Here is a 12,258-nt window from a genome sequence, read left to right as displayed (position 1 = left end):
ACTGAACTAAAAACATTAGAATTACCATAAATCTAACAATTTATACCCTTGGTCTTATAATTTTGATCATGTGTGAAAAGCCTAATTTAATAAAAATGCAAATTTTTAAATTAATTTTTTGGAATGTACCTTTTTGTTTCCATAACCTTTTAGATTGTAGTATTAGTAACCTTAAGTTGGAAGAGTTTAAAGTCTATCCTTTAAAAGGTTTCTTTTTTATTAGCAGTGTACTAGTGATAAATTCAAGAATACTTTTATCATTTATAGATTAATGCAGTTATTTTGATTTTCATGCTTAGATCTTTTTTTTTTCTGAGTGACTTTATATATATATATATATATATATATATATATAATGTATAAACTTAAGTGTCATCAGGTATAATTGAAACTGAAACCAAAACTTATGAAGAATTCTTGGTAAAAATTATTTATTACAAGAAATGGAAGGTCAAAAGAATTAAATGCCAGTCACTCAGGAGGAAAAAGATATAAGCTTGAAAAACAAAATAACATACATATATATATTTATTTATATATATATATATATATATATATATATATATATATATATTATAAGTTTTGGTTTCGGTTTCGATTCAAGCTGATGCACCCATGTCATATAGATATATTTTTATTTTTGAGATCACAACTAATATAATATATAATAATCAATATATGATAATCAATAGAAAATTGACTCTGTAATATTGTATATGTAATCTGCATAAATGAAAATATATTTAAGCATATTTTATGATCGGGCTATGCCGGGCGTCCTGGCTAGTAAATCATTAGTAAATTATCTAGAAATATACCCACTGTACTAGCTACGAGAGAGAAAACAATTATATTTAAACATTCTTGTAAAAATGTTTTTGACTTAGTAGTATGACACCAATGATTTCGACGATCGTTTTTATAACCACAAGTTATAATAAACAACCAATGAGAAGCTTCAAAAGTTACTATAAAAATTGTTGAATTTTGGATTCAATCAGTTCACCGTCGTCTCCATCACGAAGTCGCATTTGATTCTTCACCACCATCTTTGTTACTAGGAATTACTTAACACTCAGGATCAGAACTACACTGATTCTTCACCGCCATCTTTTTTCAACATAATGTCTCAACACTTAACAGGTTATGGTCCCAGTCTTTGACAGTCTAAAACAGTATTCCATTATACTTTTTCTATCCTCAGTTACCCCAATCTGAATCTGAAAATCCTTCTAAATTTTGAGGATATGTTGACTTTTTAAATATTAAAAATTGTTCCTTGGTTCCTTTTTGATAACAAAGGATTTTTTGTTTTACCTGATGTCCTTAATTGTTGGTCTCGATAAGTTTTGAGATAACTTTGTTTCAGTGTAACATATATCAGGCCTAGGGGCGGTAATCAAATAGATGAGACTTCCAATCATTTCTCTGTATAATCGATCGTCTATTAATTTTGTTTTATATCCATCTCAATGGGAGTTGCATGCGGTTTGCAATCTTGCATTCCAAATTTGAGCAGAATCTTTTCAATGTACCATGATTGCTTCATTGTTATAGTTTCATTTTCACAGGTAAATTTTATACTGAGGAACCATGACAATTGTCCAAGATCGGTCATTTTTAATTTTTTATTTAATTTATTTTTAATATCTTTAAAAGTGTTGTCATAATTTGAGGCAAGTAATATATCGTCAACCCAAAAAACCCAAATCAACAATTTATTACCTATATTTTTGGTATATATGCACGTGTCTATGGGACATTGCCTGAATTCTCCTTTTATTAATATTATAAATAATTCTTGAGTGTTACATTCCAATTGTGAGCACTTTATCTTAGTCCATATAACGATTTAATCAGTTTTCACATGAAATTTTTATTTTTGATTTTAAATCGCTCTGGAGGGTAAATATAGATTTCACAGTCAATCGGAGCATTTAATTAAGCATTTTTTTTTAGATCAATTTGATGTATTTTTAAATTGTATTGAGCGGCAAATTGTAAAAAAAATTCTAATTGTTGTTAAATTTGTCATCGTGACAAAATATTCCACTCCAGTAATTTGTGAAAAACTTTTTGAAACTGTAATGAAAAAACTTTGATGTGGAGTGAACTTTAAATAAGCTTTATTTTACTAAGAACAGATCCGGAGAACGAGACCTGTTACTTCAAGGAAAGGAAGAGAAAAGAAGGAAAAACTCAAGGGAAGTAACTCACTTCCGGAGAGTAGAAACGGAAGTTAAAAGAAGTTAGAGAGTTCTTTTCTGTAAGCACATTCTCCGCCGCTCAGTGAAATTCAGGGCCGCATGACTTTCAGGGGGCACAAGGCTTCAAGGAATCTCAGCAAAGGAGGGGGGTTGTCTGTTTAGGCTGGAAAAAAGAGAAAAGAAACAGAAGTTTAAAGCTGATAGTTTTCAGCTAAATATGGAGGGCTGTGGCGGACTCTGGTAGAGCGTCAAAAACCCAGCACTTTTTCTTCCTCTGATCTTTTTTGTCGATCATCGGAGGGGGGGGGGAGTAAGAACCGAATCCTCTAGGATGGAGTTTCGATCCCGCTAGCCTGAGGATCTGGAAGGTTAGATTCCAGAGGTGCATGCTGCAGCTGTTGGTTCTCCATCTCTGGATCTGATTCTGCCTCCAAGCTGCTCAGCCTATCACCCAATGGCGATAAGTGGCATAAGGAAACTGTCGTCTCTTGTCCATTATCAAAACGAACATGAGCATAGTTCAGATTGACTTCAAGTAGATCTACGATCTCGACCAGGGGCTCATATTTGCTTTCATGCACATGCCGCTTTAAAAGGACTGACTTAGCGTTTGTAAGCCAGGTGGGCATAGAATCTCCAGTGGCCGATTTCCTTTGGAAATTGAAGAGGCATTCATGGGGAGTACAATTAGTGGAGGTCAAAAGCAGTGAGCGAATGCTGTGGAGGGCTACATCTAGTACTGTTTCCCAATTTGTAACGTGAAGGTTTCTTGACTGCAGAGCCAGACTTACCGTCAGCCAGATGATACCATTATATCTTTCCACTTGTCCGTTACCTTGAGGGTTGAAAGCAGTTGTTTGGCTAGTAGCAATGCCTCAAGAAAGCAAGAACTCCTTTAGTTCCTCCGACATGAAAGTAGTTCCGCAATCAGAATGTATAAAAGAAGGGTTTCCAAATATGGAGAATAAGTTAGTTAAGTGTTTCCGGACAGTAGCAGCTGAAACATCGGCACAGGGGAAAGCGAAAGGAAAGCATGAGTATTCATCAATGACAGTCAGTATGTATCTGTTGTGGGAATTTGAAGGTAACGGTCATTTGAAATCCACACTTAGTCTCTCAAAAGGCTGACTCGCCTTTATGAGAGTCTGAGGAGCCGTCTTGAGAAACCTGGGTTTTATTTCGGAGCAGACCCGACATGCTTTTGTAACTGCTCTCACATCTTGCACAGAGTATGGGAGATTTTTGGTTCTGACGAAGTGTACCATCCTGGTTACCCCCGGATGATATAAATCTGTGTGCAAAGAGTATTATTTGTCAGGAGAGGTGCTAGAAGAATGAATTCAAGACAAAGCGTCTGCAGCGGCATTCTGTTTTTCCTGGACGATAAGTGATATCATAGCTAAAACAGGCAAGCTCCAGCTTCCATCTCGTAATCTTCTCATTTTTTATTTTATTCTTTCCCTTGGGGTCGAACATAAAAGAGACCGATTTTTGGTCAGTGATCAATTTGAAATGCTTCCCCAGCAGTAAATGTCGCCATTTTCAGATCGCTTCTACAATTGCATAGCCCTCTTTTTCAACCGCAGAATGCTTCTGCTCAGCGGAGGTTAAAGTTCTTGAAAAGAAGGCTATTGGTCGAGAGTTCTGGGTTAGGGAGGCAGCGATAGCATGCTCTGAAGCATCGGTTTCGACCTCAAGCGGAAGAGAAGAGTCTATGGCTACTAGGGATGATTTCGCAATTTCTTTCTTCAGTTCTCTAAAGGCGTTGGTTTGTTGCTTAGTGAAAGGAAACTTGGTAACTTTGGTAAGGTGGTGCAATTTCTCAGAGAAGTTGGATATCCATTTTGAATAATGAGAAAACATTCCCATCGCTCAACGAAGAGAAGGAAGGTCTGGAGGAACAGGCAAGTCCATCAAACCTGTGAGCCTGTCAGAGTCTGGTTTTACTGAACCTTTGCTTATAGTGTACCCAAGCAGGTCTACAGAAGCAAGGGAGTAGTGACACTTGTTTTCATTCAGGGTTAGTCCATACTTCGCCACTGCCTTCATAAAGCTTTGTAAATTGGTATCATGTTCAGCCTGAGTTTCTCCACAAACTGTAACGTTGTCGATGTAGGTGAAGGTCCCTCGGAGGTCCTCTCATTTGATGATATCATCGATGACTCGTTGGAAGCTGGCTACTCCGAACAGAATCCGACAAAACTGGTAGAGGGATCCAGAAGCTTCGAAAGCAGTATACTTTCGTTCTTCCGGTTTGATGGCAACTTGATGATAGGCACTGGTTAAATCAAGAGTGCTAAACAATCTCATTTACCATATCCTCCATTCGAGGAACAGGATAAGCGTCTAGGAGAGTGAAATGATTCTCAGGAGACACTATAAGAGTTTGAGCTCGTAACAGAGATTGAGAGGGTTCTATAATACCTTCCTTTAGCATATGAGTTATCTCTGATTTAATAAATTCGGCATCAGGTAGGGTATGCCTCCGGGATTTAATGGCTATTGGGGCAAGAGTCGGCGGTTAAGTTTGTAAAGAGAGAGGGGTAAGGAACATTTTTAATGATGGTTAGCTCACAAACAGAGAGAGGGGGGGAGGGGTCCTCCGAAAGGTATTTCTACTGACGAATGTCAGTTTAAAAATTTATGGCCAAGAATAATGTCACTGCCTAAGTCTGCCATAATCGACAGTTTGATATTATTGTACACCCTTCCTTTCAGACTGAGAGATAGAACACAATGTCCAAAAGTAGTACATGTATGAGAACTACTAGCCATTAAGATTCTCTCCGAACTTGAGAAGACTGCTAACCCGAGCTTCTTAACTTTATCAGGGTGGATGAAATTTTCGGAGCTCCCGGTGTCGACGAATATACTCATAGGTTCACCTCTGATTTTTCCCCACAAGGGCAAACGAGATAGGCTTTTTGAAGAATTAAAACAAGGAACCGAAGAAGCAAGAAGAGACTCACCGTAATTCATAGCAGCTGCCATTGGAGACCTACAGACACGTGCAAAATGCCCCTTCTTCTTGCAGTTTTTGCATATCGAGTTTCTGGCGGCACAACTCGCCCTGTTATGCTTTGGTTTTCCACAGAAGAAGCATTTCTGCCCCGGGAGTGCCGCTGCTGTGGGTTGCTCCTCATGCTCAGTCTGGTTATTCTTGTCCTCTTCGTTTTTAACAGCAGATATGGACGCAGTCAAAGAGTATGACTGGGCATAAATAGATAGCTGTTTTTGAGCGGACTCCAACGTGAGCGCTTGGTCATATGCCGTGTGTAAGTCGAGTCTCTTGTTTTCCAAAAGTCTTTGTCTTATGTGGGATGATGAAATCCCGTTTATGAACGCGTCCTTTATGTATTCGTCCCTCACCTGTATCGCCGTCACTGCCTGGAATTCACAGTCCTTGGCAAGTTCTTTCAATGACTGTAGATACTGGTCCACACTTTCATTTGTTCGTTGTCGACGAGTAGCCAATAATTGCTTACAGAAGATAATGTTTTTGGGTTGAACAAACACCTCCTCGAGGGCGTTCATGGCAGTCCGATAGTCGTTGATGTCCGAGATATATTTATATATTGTCGGAGACACCAAGTTGATTAACAGGTTTAATTTCGACTCATCTGTAAGGGGTGAACCGTTAACCGCTTCTAGGAATATTGTGAACGACCACTTCCAGTGTATCCACGTGTCGGCAGCATCCATTTTTGTGGGATCTAAATCCAGCTGTTCATGTTTCAGGAACTTCTCCATTGTGTTTTAGTTGTTCTTAGTAAAATAAATTGTAATGAAAAAACTTTGATACGGAGTGAACTTTAAATAAGCTTTATTTTACTAAGAACAGACACGGGGAACGAGACCTGTTACTTCAAGGAAAGGAAGAGAAAAGAAGGAAAAACTCAAGGGAAGTAACTCACTTCCGGAGAGTAGAAACGGAAGTTAAAAGAAGTTACAGAGTTCTTTTCTGTCAGCACAGAAACAAATCTTGCTTTAAAAGTTTCATTGCCAGAAGCTGTGATTTTTTGTAAAAAACCCAGCGTGAAGAAATTATATTCTTATTTGGTTTTGCCACTATTACGTATGTGTTATTTTCAGATAAAGTTTTCAATTTGAATCCATAGCTTTTTCCCTTTCTTGGTGATTTTCTGAATTAATCGCCTCATTATAACTTTCCGGTGCACTTTTCAACAAGTAACAGTAATCTACTGTGTAGTTTTGTATCTTTTCAATTTTTAAGAAGTCTGGCCTTTTTTGCTCCCTTGTCAGGTATCGACCTGCTTAATATTTTCGTCAGTAGTTTTACGGCAATTGTCATCATTATTAAAATTTTCATTGTGATCAATTAAGATACAAGGTAATATTTTCTCACGTTTTTTGTCCACTGTGTTGCATGAGGGACTGAACAAGAGTTTTCACCGGCTGGAGTTACGCCCCCTTACCGGTGTACTCATGTTTGTCACATGTAAATAAAGACACCATTAATATAGAAGCTGATCGGTCGTTATGTATGTCTTATTCAATCTATTGACATCCTCGATAATGACACATGGTGGCCGCGAGTGGGATAAAGATGTGTCTAAGTAAGATGTACAAAAGGATAAGAAGCGGAAAGTTATTTGCAGAAACAGATAAGTAACTTTATCGTTCTTGTTTAAAATTGTAATTCGTATGTACGTCACGTGGAGAAAAAAAAAAAAGGCTGGAAAGAAGCATGGAAGAAACAAACAGACCAGTGGCTGGCATAAGACCACCAGCGCCCTTATGTATGGAAGATAATTTATCGGCGAACTGGAAGTTGTTTAAACTGAAATGGCATAACTACGCCATTATTACGTGTTTGACGAGACAGTCATTACAATATCAAACGGCACTTTTGCTTCACACGTTGGGAGATGACACATTGAAAGTTTACTACGGATTTCAATTTCTAACACCTGAGGATGAAAGAACACCCACCGAAATTATTCAGGCATTCGATAAATACGCTATAGGGGAAACGAATGAAACCTACGAGCGTTACGTATTTCATTCTAGAAAGCAAGGAGGATCAGAGACTGTGGAATCCTTTATTACGGCACTTCGGACGTTAGTAAAAACGTGCAATTTTTGTGACAATTGCGTTTCATCAGTACTCAGAGACCAGGTAGTGCTGGGAATACACAACCCCCGGACACAAGCTGAATTATTGAAAATAAGACAGTTAGACTTACAAAAATGTATTGACATTTGTAAGCTGTCTGAAAATGCCACGGTCCAGTCCAGAATCCTAAGGCCTGAAGGAGTGAATAAGGTTGATTTTAAACCAAGGAGAAAGACATCGGCACAAACTGACAGAGATTTCTGGGCGTGTGCACTGCGGCATGGACCGAGAAAAGAGTTATGTCTTGCATTTGGCAAGACCTGTTATCAATGTAATGGGAAAAACCACTTTGCCGCGAAATGCAAAGTATCAAGGAAAAAGAAGGTGCAGGCTGTCAAAACCCAATATGAGGACCAGGAAAACGACAGTAGTAGTTCAGACTATGGACAGGTAGACAACATAACGATTAAGGAAAAGGTGAATGCTGTGAATCAAGAGGTGATAAAGGCGGAAATGATAGTGAAAGGAAAACCAATTGCTTTTCAGCTCGATAGTGGAGCGTCCGTGAACATATTGAATGTGAAACACGTGATGGGAAAAACACTGGAACATTCAAATAAGACCCTTGTCATGTGGAATGGAGCAGAAGTGAAGCCGTTAGGAGAGTGTCGAGTTAAAATGATAAACCCCAAAACTGGACAGAAATATGCAGTTAAGTTTGTCATTGTAAAAGAGGATTTCCATCCTTTACTGGGAGCAAATGCAATCCAGAAAATGGAACTCGTCACAATCAATAATGACAAATTCAAAATGGTCGCCAAAGTTTCCCAAATGAATGAATCCAGCACCCAGTACTCGGACAGTATTATCAATGACTTCAGAGATGTATTCAAGGAAGAATTGGGTCAATTACCAGGAGAGGTACATTTGCAGGTGGATCCAGGAGTAACACCAAATGTTGCAGCAACACGGAGAATACCAGTGGCACTTAAAGACAAGCTAAAAGTCGAGTTGGGAAAACTGGTTAAGAGGAATGTTATTGAACCAGTGGGCGACCCAACACCATGAGTAAGTGCGTTAGCACTGGTAACTAAGAAAAATGGAAGCCTGCGGATATGTATAGACCCAAGACCACTGAATAAGGCTCTGAAGAGGGAACATTTTCAGTTACCTACACTGGACGATTTACTACCAGAACTGGCTGATAGCAAGGTATTTTCTACCCTAGATCTACGAGATGGATTCTGGCATGTAAAATTAGACGAAGTCAGCAGTCGCTTAACAACATTTGCTACACCATACGGTAGGTTCCGGTGGAAGGTTTTACCTTTCGGTATTTCTCCAGCTCCAGAGATATTTCAAAAGACCCTTTTTAACAATTTGTCCGATTTGGAGGGGGTGGTTAACAAAGCGGCTGATCTTCTGGTGATTGGGAAGGGTAAAACGATGGAAGAAGCAACAATTGATCATGACCTAAAACTCAGGAAACTGTTGCAGAGATGTCGTGATCACGGGATGCGATTGAATGCTGAAAAATTGAACTTACGACAAACGTCTATATCTTTCCTGGGACACATAATAACCAGTGATGGTTTACTTCCTGATCCTGGGAAGGTAAGAGCCATAAAAGAGATGCCGTGTCCAACAGATATGAAAGGAGTGCAACGATTGGTTGGATTCATGAATTACCTGGCAAAATTTCTACCACACATATCGGATGTGATGGCCCCAATTCGAAATTTAGTGAAGGCAGATGTGCCATGGACATGGTCCCAAATCCATGAAGAGGCTTTTGGGAAAATTAAAGAGTTAGTGAGTGAGGCACCAGTGTTGAGGTACTATGACCCCAACAAATCTTTGGTCATCCAATGCGATGCAAGTGAGAAGGGCATGGGGGCTGCACTACTACAAGAAAGTCAACCCCTAGCCTATACCAGCCGTGCACTGACCGACACAGAAACTCGGTATGCACAAATTGAAAAGGAACTACTAGCAGTAGTCTACGCATGTGAACGGTTTCATCAATAAACGTTTGGTCGACAGATAACAGTGCTAACCGATCATAAGCCACTGGAGGCAATTATGAAAAATGAATTGGTGAAATGCCCAAAACGACTTCAAAACATGCTGATGCGACTACAGGCTTACGATGCTACAGTTCTGTACCATCCAGGTAAGAAAATGTTCCTTGCAGACACGCTATCAAGAGCATACATTTATGCATTGAGCAGTGAAGATATGGACGATGAAGATGATGTCAAGGAAGCAGAATATATTCCTGTAACAGAGAGAAGGCTGCTTGAACTGCGCTCAGCCACGAAGGAAGACAGAAGCATGCAGCAGTTACAGCAAGTAATTCTGGAAGGATGGCCAGAAGAAAAAATACATCTTGACCCAGAGGTGAGACCATATTTTAACATGCGGAATGAAATGACGGTGCAAGATGGTTTAATTTTCAGAGGAAACCGGGTAGTGGTTCCACTGACACAGCGGGCGGTGTTGAAAGAAAAGCTACATTCCACACACCTGGGAGTAGAAGGATGTTGCAGAAGAGCAAGAGAATGCTTGTATTGGCCAAATATGAACAGTGACATCAAAGACTATGTGTCAAAGTGCCCCACATGTAGAAAATATGAAGTGGCCAACCCGGCAGAACCATTAATGGTCCATGAAGTTCCTGACAGACCCTGGGCGAAAGTGGGAGTAGATCTCTTTAAGTTTGCAGATAGAGACTATCTGTGCACAGTTGATTATATGAGCAACTTCTGGGAAATCGATCATCTCCTCAATACACAAGCAAAGACAGTGATAACTAAACTTAAACACCATTTTGCACGACATGGAATACCAGACCAGGTCGTAACTGATAATGGGCCTCAGTTTAGTAGCCAGGAATTTTCTACCTTTGCAAAAAAGTGGTGTTTTACACATACACCTGTCAGTCCATACAATAGCAAGGCAAACGGCAAAGTGGAATCTGCGGTAAAGATGGCAAAGAACCTTTTCCGGAAAGCGATGGACGATAAGGCTGATCCATACCTAGCAATGATGGATCACAGGAATACGCCAGCCAAAGGTCTCTTATCACCAGCTCAGAAGCTGATGTCAAGGAGAACAAAAACACTTCTCCCAACCAGGGAGGATTTACTCAAGCCAGAATTGGCCAAAAATCTGAGAAAATCAGTGAAGCAAGACCGCAGGAGGCAAGAACATGCTTTCAACCACAAAGTAAAACCACTTAAACCATTGTATCCTGGAGATGTAGTACGGATGAAACCACACATAAATGGTCAAAAAGAGTGGAGGAAAGCTGTTGTATGGAGGAGACTGGATGAGCGATCATACCATGTAAAAGTGGATGGGGACTTATATCGACGGAATAGAGTAGATTTGAAGAAAACTGATTTGAAGAGACACCCCCACTCACATCAGGAATACACCAGCCATATAAAGTGCAGAGCGAGTTACCCAAGAATACAGGGCAGAGTACAGAAGAGATATGTAACTCAGAACCACCTCAATATGAAGGTGAAATAAGAGAAAACCTCAACCCGACCCCATCCCCAACAAAACCAAGTCCGGAAAGGTTGCGGACAACACGGTCAGGAAGAATAATAAGAGATCCTGTGAGATTCAAGGATTTCACAACATAAGTGAAAGGGCAGAATAATCCCTGTTAGGTAGGAGGGTAGTCAGCCCAAGGAATGCCTAGATCACTGTGTTTTGTAGACAGTTTTAATTCTTATCAGACTTTTTGTTGTTTTTTTTTTTTTTTTTTTTTATCTTTATCTTTTGTTTTTATTATTGAGAAAAGGGAAGATGTTGCATGAGGGACTGAACAAGAGTTTTCACCGGCTGGAGTTACGCCCCCTTACCGGTGTACTCATGTTTGTCACATGTAAATAAAGACGCCATTTATATAGAAGCTGATCGGTCGTTATGTATGTCTTATTCAATCTATTGACATCCTCGATATTTTTTAAATTTAATGCATCATTGAATTTTACACATCTAATCCTTTTTATGGCATTTTGATCTGGAAAGTAGATTAAATATGCTAGACTGTTTGAATCATAACCTACGAAAAATACCTTTATTGCTTATAATATTTAGTTTACTGGTATTTTCTATAAATGCAAAGCAATCTGAACCAAATATATGCATTCGGTTCATTTTAGGTTTTACAATACAAAACGCTTCATACAGTGTTTTGCCTAATCTCTATTGAGCGATGTATTTCTGATGTATACCAAGAAGACCGTCTTAAAAGACAAAATGGCCGGTGGGCAAAAATAATTTAATCTGCTGACGTCATCACGGATAGTCCTTACCGGTGACTACCGGTGTCACTGGTAGGCACTCGTAACGTCTTGGAGTCAGTGTAATATTTCTTTTTTTATTAAAATGCCTTCACGGTGAATCGTCCCAAATTGCTGAGGAAATTATCATAAAGGACCAAAAAGTGACAGTATTTTCGTTTCCGAAAGATAAAGAATTATAATGCAGTAAAAAAAAAAAAGATTTTACACCATCTCCATTCAGCAAAGTAAGTTTTAACGTGCTCCCCCCCCTGTATTTAACACGATGTAACTATAATTTAATTCAATATTATCATCCTATTTTTTTTTACCATTCAAAAGAAGAAGCTTCAAATAAATTGCTAATATTAAAAAAAATTTTTTTTACAGCATACAAAACTAATGAAAATGCGAGACAACATCGATTCTTTAAAACACGTGATTTAAAAATCTAGCAAAAATTAATTTTCCTGAAATTTTTCAATATTTAAAAATAAATTATGCCGGCTGATAAAATTTTTAAACTTTTTTTTAAAGCTAGAAAGATAAAATTTAAAAATACTTATATATATATATATATATATATATATATATATATATATATATATATATGAAACTAAACTAAAAAAAAAAACGCGCGTTCACTCGTGGTCTTTTCATTTCATTTCATTAACGT

At 38.6% G+C, this 12,258-nt stretch overlaps 1 protein-coding gene across 1 annotated transcript; it reads right to left on the bottom strand.

The window, feature by feature from the left end:
* Positions 1 to 4,835: 4,835 nt before the first annotated feature.
* On the bottom strand, positions 4,836 to 5,957 carry LOC145269144 (uncharacterized). The gene has a single exon (XM_080124750.1). The coding sequence runs from the start codon at positions 5,955 to 5,957 to the stop codon at positions 4,836 to 4,838; it is 1,122 nt and encodes a 373-aa protein (XP_079980876.1).
* Between the last annotated feature and the right edge of the window lie 6,301 nt (positions 5,958 to 12,258).

The sequence above is a fragment of the Euprymna scolopes genome, chromosome 45 (genome assembly GCF_053919585.1).
Source record: "Euprymna scolopes isolate OS-2025 chromosome 45, ASM5391958v1, whole genome shotgun sequence".
NCBI classification, from domain to species: domain Eukaryota; kingdom Metazoa; phylum Mollusca; class Cephalopoda; order Sepiida; family Sepiolidae; genus Euprymna; species Euprymna scolopes.
Note: the sequence above shows the minus strand (reverse complement) of the source record. Positions and strands in the feature narration are given on the sequence as shown.

Excerpts from the sequence above, each read along its gene's own strand:
- LOC145269144 (XM_080124750.1), bottom strand. The coding sequence starts at position 5,957 with ATGGAGAAGTTCCTGAAACATGAACAGCTGGATTTAGATCCCACAAAA.